Below are 16,910 nucleotides of genomic sequence, written 5' to 3'. Positions count from 1 at the left end.
TATGATTTTGTTAAATTGTTAGAAAGTGTGGCCACCAGAAGGAAGCCACTGAACTGCAACAGACCCTTTATTGGCCTCTAGTCTTTGTGTGAAAATAAAAAAAGGAAATGAAGTAATATAAGTAGCATAAAAAAATATGTTCTAATATGTATTATAAATACAATGTATGCGCATCTGAATATGAACTTATCTCTGTGCTAGTAAATGTTTCAACTAAACCTTTTAAAGAGTAACAACCTATCAAGAGACACATGACTACACTTTCTTGGAAATGCCTGGCATAAACAAGTGTCTGATGACTCTACTATAAAACCCAGTGACCGCAGACAAGAAGCAGGTTTTTTCTTTTTTAATATAGTGGCAAAATCACAACAACAGTTGCCTCAAGGCACTTTCTATTGTAAGATAAAGACCCCACAAAAGAAAATGGAAAACTCGAATTATCATGGTTGTAGCAAAGACAACATGGAGGTAAAATTCACAACAAATCATTGGCTTACTCACTGTTCACCTGCAGGCACATACTCCTGAACAAAAACAAATAATTAAGTGAATGCCAGCCTTAAAGCAGCACCTTTTCCATTCCACTTGCAAACTAGTTATCATCATCAGCTATGTGCTGTCTTTTCTTTGTTTCATTAGTACAGTATGAAAAACTCAATTTCTTATGCAACTATGAGTTCTCTCATGTGACAACAGCTGTAAGGCCTCATGCTGTCCTGCTAATTGACCAACAAGAAGCTCAGCACCCACCAAAGGCACACACATGTGGTAACCAATTTTCTCGTCTCTTATCTTGGCTTTCAGAATTTTACACTGATGTCTGTTTTCCAAACCCAACTGAAGATTCATTAGCCCATACTCCCAAGAGCTATTTTTGAGGTGTGACTTACTATTAACATTTAGTTCATTCATTTTCTCAGTATCCAGTTGAGCTTCTACGGTTGTTCATTTTGGTGAGGATAAAGAGACGTATACGATGGAGGTGGTTCTTCCTGCTGAAACTGAGGCAGAGCAGTAGATCCTGGATATTGTACTGGGGGTGATGAAAACGCTGGAGCTGAGAACTCATATGGTGGGGCACCTTGTGGCCACTGGTTAAAGGAAGTAAAGTCGCTGTAGCTTGGAGCCCCAGCTGTCCCAGGTGGGTAAGGCCCCAGAGCCTCCCCAGGCTGAAAGGCAGCAAAACTGGGAGGAACGATGGCCAGTGGAAACACAACCTCTGGATCAGTGGCAAAACTAATGTCCACATACACCTAGGAAACATGTCAGTAATAGATTAGTAAACATCTGAATCAAAGTGCAACATATGAAGCTACTGATTCAGTTATTTGTCATAAATAATTTATATGTTATTATTCAAATTTTATGCAGCATTTTGCAATAGTAGTAGTTTAATTAGGTGTTCTGCAGTAATTTTTTGTATACATTTTTTAAGAGTTTAGGACACGTATTTTACGTGTCTATTACTTACCTGAAAATGTTTACAAACAGATGAAGTTTAATTTCTAAGGTAATACTATATAAAAGAACTATGACTTTGTTTCATACCTTGATGTAATATTCCACTGAGATGATTTCACAGTTATGGAGAATGATGACATCAACGGGAATCTTCACTTGGCAGGAGACACTTTCCTCTGAGTTTGGATTTATATTGTCCCCGACCTTTTTAAATAAAGTTTTCTCACTGGACGTAGAAGAGCAACCAGCACGGTACACTATTCTCTCGTGGAGTTTGAATTTGGGCTTCATGTCCTTGGAGGAAGAGTTGCAGATTTTGGTGGCAACAGATAAAGTTTCACCTGACAAAAGCAAATATTATAAGTAAACTGCATTGTTAAATGTATTTACATTAGATTTTGCAAATTGCAAACAATTTACCTGGAAAACAGACTGTTCTGTTAATAGTAGCAGACATTTGGACCTGTCCCTTGGAGAGACCACTCATCTTTTTACTCACTGTACTAGATTGTGGACACTATAACAAAACATACAGACAAACATTTTCCAACACAACTTAATGCCTCACTGAATTGCATTTTTAAAGGTTACAATACACTTTTCCAAGTATAAAATTTCTAACAAACCATTGCAGTGTTTGCCATTACTTGAACAGTGTGTAGAAATGCCTTAGAAACAAACTTGATCTCTTTTTGTACTGTAGAAGGCCATCGCCAGCTCCTGGATATCTTTGCTTCAACCATGTAGACAACTTTTCCATGGCATCCTGTAAAGGATGATGGCATGTTCCTATAAAACAGAACCATGGTATAATGCATTTGTTTGTAAAGGCAAGTTATGACACAGTATTGATACTTGCAGCCAGAAATTCCCACTTACCCCTCTGGGATTTTAAGCCTGAACTTAAAATAATGGACCCCTTGGGGAAGTGAAGTGCCTGCAGGAGAAATGTGATTAAACTTTTGAGAAACTCTTGAGTGGTAGGCTCTTAAATGCAACTGCTGCTTTCCAAGATCTGCATCAAGCCTAGTTACAAACTAGAAGATATATTTGATAAAGAACTTCACTGTAAAAAGTCTAGACTTGAATCACGTTCAGTAAAACTAAAAGAAAATGCAGACAACTTTAAACTCACCTTTGAAACTCGAGTGCTTTTTTTATATTCCTGTTTTAAACTTTGCATTAAATGTATTTTTTTAAGAATGGCATTGGTTTACTTTTGTCTGTTTCATTTAACTGCACATCAGATTAAATTAAATATTACAATGCTTTTGGTTCTTTTTTATTTATTTATTTTTTTCTGCTTGTGACATTTTAAGGTTTTTATATGGCAGACATACTGAATGATCATAGGTAGGCAATGATAACTAATAATAGCTGCATTTTACTTTGGGGAGATTTTCATTTAATCTATGTGATGTTTAATGTTTCTCCTATCAGCAAAAGATCATCTGGAAGAAGGGAAGTTGGGACAAATCCCTGGAAGGGCTGTATCAGGAATGGTATCCAGTATAAAAATCTGTCAAATCAAATATGTGGATACCTCTGCTGTTGTAACTCCTGTGGTAGCTTATGGCCATACTAACTTGTATACCTCAAACAGAACTGACTGAAGCATCAGTAGTTATATCTTACTTTTTCTACAGTTAATCAATACTCATGTCTGTATGCACTGTTATTCCTGTTGTTTTTGCACACACTTTTCTAATTATTCTTAACTTCACAGAAAACTCTTTAAAAAAAAAGCAGGGATCTCTAAAATGCATGTATCACCATAGTGTCTTTAATATTATCTCTGCACGTGTAACATGTTTTATTTTCAAGCCAGTCTGCTAGTTTCTAGCTAGAAGACCATGACAACCATGGATGTAACCAGCCCGGTAACCTGGCCATTACCAGGTCAGTAATATTTTTTTACTCCCCCAAAAAAAGATTGGCACCTATCAGTGTCTGACACTGAAGATGACTTTAACTTTGAAAAGACTCTATGGGAATTCTGCAATATTATAATCTATCCCACAGTGCCTGTGACTGGGTTGTGTTTAGTGAGTTAGGATAATGCAAGACTCACAAGGAATGATAACTGAGAAGAGAGAATCAGAGGTACAGTGGGACCAGAGCCAATGTGAAAGTAGCATTTTGCTTTGAGCAATTTAAATTTCAAAAGAAGGACGAATTCCATTCTTTATTTAGTTGTATATACTCAAAAACGCCAATGCAGGTATTTACACAGTTACTCCTGCAAAAAACGGAAGCTATAGAAAATGTGCTTTGAGGTTTTTATAATTTCTGGTTGAAGACTACTATAACTCTATGATATACGGTCTTATGACTTTACTTTTAAGAGCTGTAGCCTTATAGGAAGTAGCTCTATCAAGCAAAGGGTGTCCAGTGTTGATTGGTTTATTAGCTGAGCTAATTAAATGTAAATAATGTTATCTCTGGATGGTAGTGCATGAGATTTGCCTTCTTGTTGAGATGAACCCTTGTAACGGATTGAATAAAAATATATTTGGTGTCTCTGTATGTCTCTGTATCAATAAAGCCATGCAAAACATCGGAATATGCTGCTATATATCGTTCCCCGCCACCTGGTTAATAGTTTGGCAAAGTATAAAAACTGACAGAAACAGAGTCGAGAAGCACACGGCAGAAGTGTATAGACGTGGCAATAAATAGTGCAGCCTAAGGGGGAAAGTACCATTTATAAACACATAAGGTGATCAAGGAGTGTAACAAGAGAGGGAACCCTCAAACAGTTGCGACAGAAGTAGAAAAGAGGGTCGAATTCAAACTGGTCACAAGACACGGAAGACAAATAACAGACAAAACAGGAAGGGAGACGCAGGGAAAGGCAGGCGTGAATAGTTTGACACAAGAGGATTCAAGAGAGGATACGCAAACAATTAAGAGAATTACAGTCTAAAATAACAAAACATTCGAAGTGTGGTGAAATGGTTAAAACATCCGTCTTTCGCGCGCACAATTCTAGCTAAATCATAAATCCATCCGCTTTGGGGACTCCTTGGGGAATGACAGCAGATTAAAGCACCGTCCTTTATGGAACTAAGAACTAAAATTTTAATGAAAATTGAATAGTAGATGACAACCAAACTAGAAGGGCAAGAACGGAATTATCATAATATACAAGGATTACATGAATAAAACTAAAAGAAACCAATGATCATAACAAACTCAGTATATTGCCATGAGGAGTGAAATGGCAAAATAACGTGATTTCCAAGTTCTAAATAAATAAACCTACCTTTAGCATTTTCTGCAACTAAGAGTTCCTTCACCTTGAAATATCTCCTATGATCACTGTACGATCTCTCGTCATCTCCACTTCCTTCAGACCAGTGTACGTTTGCGTCTCCTTTGGCCTTTACAGAAACACTTTTGACTTTGATGGCTTTTGTCAGGCTGAAACTAACTGTTCCAACTATAGTATCTCCTTCAGAAAAAGTATCGCTTTCGTCGATTGTTCCGTAAGTCACATTAAAGTCCTTTATCGGAGACATTTCTGAGCTGTCGGCGAAATGCTTTTCTCAGCACTGACGAGCAGATCCAATGGGCGTGACAGGAGGCTCCGCCTATAGAGTGACGTCGTGGGCTTTTTTTTTTTTTTAATTTGACATAGTACCAAAAAGTGTGAGACATTTATTACAACAGCTCTTTAGACAATAAATTTAGCTTATGCACCATAATGACCAACTAGACATATTACTGGGATTTGCACAGTTTAAGATAGCTACTTAATATTGTTCACTAAGTCTTTACCAAAGTCACAGTTTATTCACAGATTTTATTTACATTTACTAATCTGAGAAACACTGACATGTTGCAAATGCTTTTTGGGATCCATAACTAAACTAAATGCTGTTTGAAGAACGACTTTTCAGCTTTTCAACCCTTGTAACAGTAGCACCTCATTCAAACTCCTTTTGATCAAAAGAAGTAGCCTGCTATGTTTGGGTGGGCAGCTAAAAACTCTGGATGCAAGTTTCCAAATGGTGGTGTTACGCAACAGAAAAACAACAGTGCCATGTATCATGGCATGTAACTGATGGCAACAACAGTGCTAAGCACAGAACCACCGTGCTTCCCTCTGCTGCCTTTGCTACTAGCTTTTGACTGAAGGGATAGCTGGGCAGTCCATTTAAACTAGTTAAAACTAACTTTGACGCCAAGTTAGTTTTAGCTCATAGCTAAACTCTTTTTTTTTTCATAAGTTCTGCGAACTAACTAGAATTTACCATGTACTACCATCAAAACCAGTTCTATGGTCTCCTGCACTTTCGCCTAAATTACCTGATGTTTTTCTTTTTAAAAAATGCAGTAATTTGTCCGCCACAAACTGTCCCACCAGTTTTCATTTATCATATCCTGTCTTTCCACGTTCAAAGTTCTAGGTTCAAATCTCTTGATCAGATAAGATCTTTCTGTGTCGATTTCCGAAGTCCAGCTGCATACTTATTGCCTACACGTGTACTACATCTTTGACTACATGATAGCAAGGACAGGCTCCAGCCCCAGCCATTGAATTGCAAAAGACGCTAAGAAAATTGATGGTTGCTCTTATAAACTCTTGCACAAAGACCCCCTCCCACACAATAAGATGGAGATTCAAGGAGGGGTCCCGTGTCTATAAGTCACAGTGGATGACTGCGCTTTGGGGTCCTTAGGGAGTAGTATAGCGCTATATAAATACACGCCATTTACCATTTATATAAACAAAACAACATGAGTCAGAATTTCTATGTCTTGTCAAATCACAGTGGTTTGCTTTTAACAGGAAGACTGGTTGTATTCTATGATCAGAGAAAATTGCTCAAAAATGCACCAAACCAAATTAGATGCTGTGGCTAAAAGGAAGGGCATTGTAATCAAATCACCAGGCTCCAGCTGAAAGAGATCAGGTTGCAGCTGAATAAAGGCATGTGGGTATGTTGCATCCTGTAGCACATTTTGCATACATTTTATTTTATAATCAATCTGTGGAATATACGAGGCACAGGTACACGCACACGCAGGTTGTTATTGCCAAGTTCCACATTTATTCACACGTTTCACAGGTTTATGCTTTTCACATAGACTGACAGCTCGTTCCCAGCTGACGTGTGTCGTTTTTTCCTCTCGCCACCGCTCTCCGTCTCACTATAAAACAGGGGAGGGAAAACCATTGTCAGTCCATAATCACCACTGCACCACTCCTCCCCTGCAGCCGCGCCCGGGGCCCCGCCTCCGCCACACAATCATTGTCTAAAAATTTGTTTCACAATAGTAAGAAAAAAATTCAGCTCACAAAAGCTTTTCAAAATATTCTTTCTTTATCATTTATCCAAGTGAATGGGAAAGGGGATAGTCACAGCTCTCTTCCAATAAAGAGTTATGTCCTGGTCACAACCACCGATTCAATCATAAACTTAAACGAAATGAAGAAATACCCATAATTTAACCCATAATTACCTCTATATTAACACATATATATGTTTTTGTTACTGCAACATTGTAATCAAGGTGGTTTTAAACTACCGCATGTTAAAATGTGTTATGGAGTCTGACAGCTGCTGATAAGAATGACCTGTGGTAGCGCTCTTTCCTACACTGTGGGTGTAAAAGTCTACTGCTGAATGAGCTGCTCAGTGCTCATAAGGTCTCATGCAGAGGGTAGGAGGTGTTGTGGAATGTAAGGAATGTAAACATTTGTTTTGAATCCATTTTAATTCAGCCATATTGAATTTAGGTTTACAAATGCCCTTAAATCATGGAAACAGACACAATATTAGCACAAAGCTACACATTCAGCTACATTTTTTTTGAAAATTCCAACAAAGGACAACAGCAGCAAATGCAAAAAGAAGACAAATGAAGACAGCTGTGTTACGTACAGTAACACCGAGTGTGCATGTAGTGTGCTCTCTCCTGTGATGTGGGTGCCAGGTCTTTCTTATGGCTTCATTAAACAATTGATACTGTTATAAGGGTAAAGAGCTGAACTGTCTCTCAATAGGCCAGCGTTCTCAATCTCTAAGACGTCACTGGGCAGCAATTTAAATGATTATGACACAGTCAAACCAAACCTTACCTGTTTCCATACAGCAGTGGTTCTTAAACTTTTTACATCATTCCCCACATGGCAGGAATAAATATTTTCATGCCCCCACCTAAACAAAACAATGACAGAAAAGCCTAGCTGCAAATTTATTAGATAATAAGCTCTTTCACAATGAATCCTTCAGTTATTTTTTTAAACAAACAATATGTCTGTGAAGGTTCTCAGTCATCCAGGTCATCGTAGTCAAAGGAGCTTGCAAAGAAAAGCGTCTGGACTTCTTTAAGTTACTTGAAGGCGTTTCACCTCTCACCCGAGAAGCTTCTTCAGTTCTAAGGTCAAATGGTGGAGAGTCCCAGATATAAACCTAGTGGGAGTAGCCCCCCACAGAGGGACAAAAGGACCCCCTGATGATCCTCTAATCGCCTGAGCCAAGGTGTGAAACTGGGTGTGGGTCCCAATCAGCCAGAGTTTCGGGTGAGTTCATTGTGAAACCTGGCCCCACCTTATCATGCGAATTCCTGAGTTAAACAAACAACTTTCATTTCAAACAACTATTTGTAACTTTTGTCACTAGACTGCTTCATGAGTCTGCACTACTTCTTCAAAAAAGCAACAAGTTAAACAGAATGTGAACATTGCCAAACACGGAAAAATAAAGTTCAATCTTAGTCTTATAAAAAAAATAAGTCCAGAAACTTGTGAAGAGAGATGAAAATGTATATAATTTACTGAGAGTTTAATACTATTCAGTGGTTGCGATGAGCCTGTTGTTGACTGCAAAGCTGTGGCGGGGCATGGGATGTGGCACGGCTGCGGGGGAGGCGGACGCACCTGAGCGCAATCTTGACTGGCCGGCTTAAAACATAATGAACTGGGTCCTGTTGTTGTTGTTGATGTGTGTAGACTGTAGCCAAAAAGCTGCAGCCGCATGTGTAAGTCGACAGCCGCAATAAAAAAAGGTACTGTCTGAGGTGCCCCAATCCTGGGTTTCGGCACCACTGTAAACAATGCACAACGGACCCGTCCACATGTTCGCACTTTTCAGTCCGCTGAAAAGCTGCAGCTGCGTGTGTAACAGCTGCAGCTTTTCAGCGGATGCAGCAGATGCGCATATTATTAACATAACTACCGTGAATTTCTTTGTTCCACCGTAAAAGTGCCTTACTCCCTCGAATCTTTCTGCTACTGAAATCCCCATAACTGACCACTTCCTCCTTTCATTTAACCTCACTCTCTGCTGCTCTTCTACCAAGCCAACCCGTCTCATCTTGTTCCGCAACATCAAGAACATTGATATGGACATTCTTACTACCAGTTTGGACAATGTTCAGATTCCGGACTTCTATTCTACTCCTGATGATTTGTTGTTATATTATAATAATTGTCTACTCACTGTCCTTGATTCTCTGGCTCCTGTAAAAACCCACTCTGTTTCCTTTGCTCGCTCTGCTCCCTGGTTTACCTCTGACCTCCGAGCTCTGAAGGTCAAAGCTCGGCAGCTAGAGCGTAAATATAAGAAATCTGGTTCAACTGTTGATTCAGAAATCTATAAATACCACGCACTTCAGTATAAAGACTCCATTAACAAGGCCAAACAAATCTTCTACTCTGGTATTATCAGTTCTTATGAGGGTAATGCAAGGACTCTGTTTTCAGTTTTCAACAAGCTAATTCAACCCCCCAACGCTTTACCACCGCACTTCTATTCCTCTGAAACATGCAACTCCTTGATGCTGTTCTGGACTACGAAAATCAATAACATCCACCAGCAACTCAGATCAAATGTTGTGTCTACGCCCTCTCCAGAACCTCTTCTCCTTTTTGAGCCGTTTTCCACTTTTCATCTTCCTGATTTATCTGATATTTCCGAGTTCATGTGTAAATCAAAGCCTGCCACATGTCATCTTGACCCCATGCCCACGGGGCTTGTGAAATCCTGCCTCTCTTCTTTACTCCCACTCATTTCTGCTATCATTCACTCTTCTCTCACCACCGGTATCGTTCCCTCCTTATTGAAGACTGCTCTAGTCACTCCTATACTGAAAAAACCTTCTTTAGATCCTAACAACTTTAACAACCTCCGTCCGATTTCCAATCTACCCTTCATTTCTAAGATACTCGAAAAAGTGGTTGCAGCTCAACTTCATTTACATCTGGTTAATAATAACATCTACGAGAGATTTCAATCTGGTTTTCGCTCATGTCACAGTACCGAAACTGCTCTACTTAAAGTCACTAACGATCTTCTAATCGGAGCTGACTCTGGTCTTCTCACCATTCTTGTCCTTTTAGATCTGAGCTCAGCCTTTGACACCATTTCCCACTCTGTCCTTCTAAGCAGACTTTCCTCTCTCGGCATCTCTGACACACCCCTCGTCTGGTTTCAATCATATCTCCTCGACCGCTCCCAGTTTATTCAACTAAGATCATTCCGCTCTCATCTATTCCCCGTCACCTCTGGTGTACCCCAAGGCTCAGTTTTAGGCCCTCTTCTCTTTGTAATATACATCCTCCCTCTAGGTACCATCTTCCGCAAATTTGATCTTCAGTTTCACTGTTTTGCTGATGACACCCAGTTATATCTCTCTTGCAAACCTGATTCCTCCCTCCCACCTTCTTCCCTTACAGAATGTCTATCCGAGTTAAAATCCTGGTTTACCTCTAATTTTCTAAAGCTCAATGAGGATAAAACTGAGATCCTCCTTATTGGCACCAAATCCAACCTTTTGAAGGCAAACCATTTCTCATTCACCATCGATAACTCCACAGTTTTCCCTTCTCCTCAGGTTAAGTGTCATGGTGAATTGGATTAAAGGACTCAGGTGCGAGACTCCTTGCAGAATGACAGTGGATTTATTTACAGTGAAAAGGTGAGTTAACAGTTCGAGTCTATAATCCAAAAAGGGCAGTGCAGTGATACGGCGACCTCTCCTCACGGTGACATTGCAGTAATAATCCACAACAACTCCTGGTGCCGGCTCCTCCTCCAATCCCTGAACCCTGGAGGCAGATGAGAAAAAACACACGCTCAATAACGAAAATGTCCTCTCCTTCACAAACCGGGTATGCCAATCATGACTACGCTACCCGGTTTAGTTCAACGTTCCAGCGTTGGTTGTGACTCAACCGCCCCGTTAAATAGGTCTGCGCTGGCAAGGTAATTCCGCACAGGTGCGATGATTCTAGCTCAGGACACTCCCCTCCGGTCAACTGCCGTTCCGTGCCACGGCTTCCGGAAGTACATGTTCCAGCAGAAAAACACATGCACAGGATGGAGAGGAGAACACGACACAGTACACACAAACACCACAACAAATTGGCAAGACGATCGGTGAGGACCGTCTAGCCATGACATTAAGAGCCTTGGTGTCATCCTAGACAGTTCACTTTCCTATAAATCGCACATCAATAATCTCACCCGTTCTGCCTACTTCCATCTACGTAACATTAACAGATTGCTTCCTTCTCTTTCCACCCAGTCTACGTCCATTCTTGTACATAGTCTTGTTACCTCCCGTATTGACTACTGCAATTCTCTTCTGCATGGTCTCCCCCAAAAATCCCTCCATAAGCTTCAACTGGTTCAGAACTCTGCTGCTCGCATTATCACCAGAACCCCCTCCTACCAGCACATCACCCCTGTTCTTCAGGAACTTCACTGGCTCCCTGTGAAATTCCGGATAATTTTCAAACTTCTTCTGCTCACCTTCAAGGCCATTCATAACCTCGCTCCTTCTTACCTTTCTGACCTGTTAACCACCACTTGTTCTGCCCGTTCACTTCGTTCTTCTTCTTCTATCCAGCTTACTGTACCTTCCTTCCGCCTCACCACCATGGGAAGCAGAGCTTTCAGCTGCTCTGCTCCCAGGCTGTGGAACTCTCTGCCCCCTGAAATAAGAAATATTGGTTCTCTCCCCCAGTTTAAATCCCAACTCAAAACTCATCTGTTCAAATCTGCATATTCACTGTGAATCCACTGTTTGTTCATTTTATCTTGTGCTTTTATTTTATTGTTCTGCCATTGTTTTACTAGGTGTTTTATCCTATTGTAAAGTGTCCTTGGGTGACTTGAAAGGCGCTCATAAATAAAATTTATTATTATTATTATTATTATTATCAACTCTTTGATGGACTAGACAGAATGAGACCAGTGGAAACACTGGGTGGAAGGTAAAAGAAATAATCTAGGAAACAGTTGGAATTTGAAAAAACATACATAAAATGATTTTCTTTTATAAAGATGTAAAGATATTGAAATAGGAAAATATATTCATTTAGTGTGTCCATTATCTAACTGTCAGTGTGTGCAAGCAAAAGCAATTTTATTTATTTCTTTTTAGATGTTATAGCGAAGGAGTGTGTGGATGGCATTATTGAGTGGGAGGAAGCATCCTCTGAGTTTGGATTGAATGTCCCCAAACATAGTATTCAAAGTGGTTTCAGTCAAGCCAGTGGCAAGATGAATTATTCTGTCCTCCAAACTGATTTTGGTGTTTTAAAAGAGAATTTGTAGATTTTGAAAACAGCTATCACATATCCAATGAATGCTTGACTAAATAAATAAATAACAAAGCACACCTGAAAAACCTCCAATTAAGTTTTCATTTAATTTCCATTAAAACTTTGTTGATCCCGAAGGAAATTGGTTAAGGCTGCCGGCATTTCAGCGCCATTTTACCCTTCTGACCACACATGCATTACACAAACATCACACGAGGAAGACAGGTTGGAGAAGTAGAACAATAGAAATACAAAATATGAGGAACGAAGAAGAGAAAAAAGAACTTTGATCAGTTTGAGAACAGAAAAAAACACCCTAGCACATATAGCACATGAATCATCACATCTCACAACATAAAAGACAAGTACATCAGAAGTGTTTGTAGGGGTGACTGTATATCAGTGTCTGAGTACGTGTGTGTGTGTGTGTGTGTGTGTGTGTGTGTGTGTGTGTGTGTGTGTGTGTGTGTGTGTGTGTGTGTGTGTGTATCCTGTATCCAACTCATGAGACGGTCTCCTTTCACCTAGTTAAGTGAAAGTCAACAATCCCCAAGTTGATGCAGATGACCTTGAGGAAGTAGAAGGATAGGGCAGAGAGTCAACACAGTCTTGTAATCTGGGGAGTATTTGTTCCAGCTCCGGATTTCGAGCTTCCAGTTCATGAGTGAAGGCCAAATGATAGATTGTGATTGTTTGGGTTTGGTGTAGGGCGAAGAGCTGCTTTCCAGTTCCGTAGTTGCTCTAATGTCTGTCACTGGTCCCAATTCTAGATCTCCTGTTGCAGAGCCGTGAGCTTCTCTGTGATTTAATCCATATCACGTTCACTAAACACAGTCTGAGTGCTCATGGCTCTACCCATCGTCAGTCATGCTGACCAGCCTTGTGGGATCTTGAACAGCTGTGACCGCTTTTCATTATTTGTTGATAAGCCAGGGCTGTGCCAGTTCCAATCAGCAGGAATCCAGTTATCATGGTTCTGAATAGGTAGGTAGGTGTCTTCAACATCCTCTATTGAGAGTGCTGCCAGAGACATGATACGCCACTCATACCTGGCAGCAAATGTTCCCACAGGCCCACGCCCAGATTTCTCGTCAGGGGTGTCAGTGACATTTAGGCATTTATTTTTTTAGAGAACAAGACGGAGAGAGTCTCTGAGAGTTAGAGGAGACTAGACAAAGACAAGGGAAGTCAAGCAGGAAGATAAGGGAGGGAGAGGAGACAAGAGAAAACGTGACCGCCTCCGCCGAAAGCCAAGAGCCCAAAATCATAAATCATGTACAAAGGCATAAATATCAGATTTTTCTTTCTCAAAATTCTGAAATTTAAGGATTTTGTTGACTTCAGCACTGCAGGAACAATGTACAAAGCAGCAAATATTGAGAACAACTCTAATAACTCTTTTCTCAATTGATTTGGCCTTGAATACCTCCCCTGCCTTCCATATAGATAGCTCCGGTGAAACCTGCAATAGATTCTTGGAGTTCTTTATTAATAAGAATTAAGAAATGCTTCGATCTGCATATACCCTGTCTCTGTATGATGTCTCATTAACATATACCTGCTCAACTGCTTTTGACCAGTTTGAGCCTGTATGTCTTAACCAAGTGGAAGATCTTTGTAATAGCATAAAGACATCATCCTGCCCCACAGATGAAGTCCCAACACATTTTCTAAAAAAAGATTATTAAGGTAGTCGGCCCTGACATTTTAACTATTTTTAATAGTAGTCTTAGCTCTGGAATAGGACCAACTGGATTCAAGCACGCTGTAGTGCAGCCAGTACTTAAAAAAACAAACCTCGACTCCTCTGTTCTTGCTAATTTCAGACCTATTTCCAAGCTTCCGTTTCTGTCAAAAATTCTAGAAAGGATTGTATTTGAGCAGCTACAATCCTTTCTAAATAGTCATAATATTTTCGAGAAGTTCCAGCCGGGCTTCAAAACCCACCACAGTACAGAAACTGCCCTCCTAAAAGTACTTAATGATATTTTATTAATCACCGACTCAGGAGACTCAGCTGTGCTCCTGCTTCTAGACTTAATTGCAGCCTTTGATACTGTTGACCACAGCATTCTGATCTCACGTTTGGAGCAATGTGGTATCAAAGGCATCCCTTTGGAATGGTTTAGGTCTTACCTGTCTGACAGAACTTTTTCCATGAGTCTTGATGATTTTATTTCTTCCCCAGCTCCTTTTCCTTGTGGAACCCGCAGGGTTCTGTATTAGGCCCAATTCTCTTTTCAGTCTATATGTTACCCCTAGGCCTAATGTTTAGGAAGCATAACATCTGCTTTCACGCTTATGCCGACAACACCCAGATTTATCTTCGGTTTAATAGAAACACTTCCACTCCCGTGGAATCCCTATTCAAATGTCTTTACGAAGTTAAAACCTGGATGGCCTCAAATTTTCTTACCTTCAATGAGGATAAAATAATTATTTTTGGACTAAGCTGTAATTTCAATGCCCCAGATTTGGGCTTGTAAAAATCTGGGAGGTTTCTTGGATAGCAAACTTACATTTGAAAAACAAATTAATTCAGTTGTTTAGTGGTCCTTTTTTAAATTACGGCTCCTATCCAAGGTGAGATAATTTTTATCCTTTAAAAACTTGGAACGAGCAATCCGTCCGTCCGTCTTATCTCAACTGGATTACTGTAATTCACTATACGTTGGTGTCAGTCAGTCCAGCTTGGCACGGCTCCAACTTGTACAAAATGTTGCAGCCCGCCTTTTGACTCATGTGAAGAGACACCAACACATTACTGCCGTGCTTGCTTCCCTTCATTGGCTTCCAGTGCGTTTTAGAATTAAATTTAAAATCTTACTTTTGACTTATAAAGTGCTAAACGGCCAGACTATTTGTCTGACTTTTTGCTGCTTTATACACCCTCCAGAGCCCTTCGATCAAGTGGTCATTTACATCTTAACTTACACAAGTCTAGGATGGTTTGTAAAGGGGATTGGGCGTTTGTGGTTGTTTTTCTTTTCTCTTGTTATTTCAGTTATATCCGATTGTTCAGTCTGACGTCACTAGCCGTGTCTGGGTCTAAACTCTGCTGCAGGTCCATATATCAAACAATCACTATGGCATTACTGAGAGTTGAAAAACTGTCTAAAGTCTTTCATCTTTAATAAAATGATCAGCGTTCTGCTCTACCGGGTGTAACAATTGAGTTTAACATCCAGGCATCCATGAAAACTGAATTTATGACATTTAACGGAGTTAGAAGTTAGCAGGAAGTTAGCTCGCTAGCTTCTATCCAAATACAATATAGCATGTCCTGACTGCGGGGTTTTGGAAACAAATTAAAACGTACAGCTCTGTTATCACTTCCAGCATAAATGAAGACAGAAAACTAAATAGCAGTGACGTTTGTAGGGTTACTGAAGTTTGGCTAGCTGGTATATAATGATGTGCTACGTGCTTGCGACACAGCTATGTTAGCATAATATAAACAAGCTAACTTTTTTTCCCACTCGATAAAAGTTAACGTGAGTGTTCTCGGTGGTCAGGAACAAATGTAATCGCATGGCAGGATGCTGTAAAAGGACAAAACTTCAGCCAGGAGAACAACTGAGATAATCCATCCACAATACGAGGTTAGTCATTCATATACTGCTGCATGGGCTGGGCTGTAGTTACATCCTAAGGTTTTAAAAACTGAGCTTAAATAAATGATTAGCGGTAATAAAAGCCGAGGGAGGTCAACAGTGATCACTGACTGTTTTAGGAGCTTTTTGAGATTAAATAGAAGAAAATACATAACATTAAACATGTTAACAACACAAAAGCCATATTAAATGCAGACTACTTTAGACCCGGAAGTAGGATTCGTCACGTCATCACTGAACAACCGGATTTGTATGTTCGAAATAAAATTATTCTATCTATCTATCTATCTATCTATCTATCTATCTATCTATCTATCTATCTATCTATCTATCTATCGACTTCCTGGTTAGCAGTTTTCTGTTGATAGTAAACAGACATTTGGGCTTGTTCCTTGGAGTATATATTTTCACTCACTGAACAGGACTATGGACACGGTACCAAACAGACCCAGTCCTTTTGTCATGGTCCTGTGTCTGGTGACCAAGTGTTCATGTGCTTTGTTTGATTTTGGTTAATATTTCTTTGTTTTATATCAGTTTTTTTGTGTTTGTGTGCTTATGTTAGTTTTTAATCTCTAGGTTTTGGACTGTGTTAACTGGTTAAAAGGATAGTTAGATTCTTTGAGTGGTTTATGGTTTTATTGTATTTTCATGTATTCATGTTAAATTGTTTAGTTTCTTGCTATTAGAGATTATGTTTTACCTCCATCAGTGTGTGTCGTTAGGTCTAATTTGTCCCAGCTGTGTTACCACCTGTTCCCCATCCTCTCGTTGTCCTGCCTGTGTTTTTAAGTCCTGAAGTGTCATACCCTCACTGTGCTGTTTTTTTTCTTTCTTCTCTGTGCTTCTAGTAAGGTAGTGTTTCTGTTTTTGAGTTTCTAGTTCAGTTGTATTTCATGTTCATACGTTCTCCAGCAATGAAGCTGCCGCCTTTAGTTTGTCATTCTGTCTCAGAGTCCTGCTTTTGGGTCCTACATCCTGCCTGCCACAGCACACATCATGACACTTATAATGTAGATGACATTTTTGTACGTGACAGGTTAAGTATGCATGTCTGTGATGGCTGCATGCTACGTTAGGGATGTTACTCTTTTGTACACCCTGGTTCTGTCATCAGTACCTCCCACAAGTATTGGCAGTAACCTAAGCACCATAACAACAAAAGCAGTTGTGAATGTGCAAAGATGCTGGTGAATGATATTATTAGCAATATAGACCGCAGTTGCATAGGTTGTCATAGCTATAATGGCATTTTTGTAGATTACCAGTATGCC

At 39.9% G+C, this 16,910-nt stretch overlaps 1 protein-coding gene across 1 annotated transcript; it reads right to left on the bottom strand.

Annotated features, from left to right (window-relative positions):
- LOC146621112 (arrestin domain-containing protein 3-like) lies at positions 1-5,008 on the bottom strand. The gene is made up of 6 exons (XM_085368139.1): positions 4,730-5,008; positions 2,344-2,401; positions 2,091-2,253; positions 1,885-1,981; positions 1,552-1,805; positions 1-1,256 (listed from the first exon to the last, which is right to left on the bottom strand). The coding sequence occupies exons 1-6, from the start codon at positions 4,983-4,985 to the stop codon at positions 939-941; spliced, it is 1,146 nt and encodes a 381-aa protein (XP_085224265.1). The 5' UTR covers positions 4,986-5,008; the 3' UTR covers positions 1-938.
- Positions 5,009-16,910: the final 11,902 nt, after the last annotated feature.

The sequence above is a fragment of the Diplotaxodon limnothrissa genome, linkage group LG12 (genome assembly GCF_057381915.1).
Source record: "Diplotaxodon limnothrissa isolate DT_005_m linkage group LG12, D_limnothrissa_male_GT1.1, whole genome shotgun sequence".
Classification (NCBI taxonomy): domain Eukaryota; kingdom Metazoa; phylum Chordata; class Actinopteri; order Cichliformes; family Cichlidae; genus Diplotaxodon; species Diplotaxodon limnothrissa.
The sequence above is the reverse complement of the archived record's forward strand: the minus strand, read 5'-3'. Positions and strand labels throughout refer to the sequence as shown.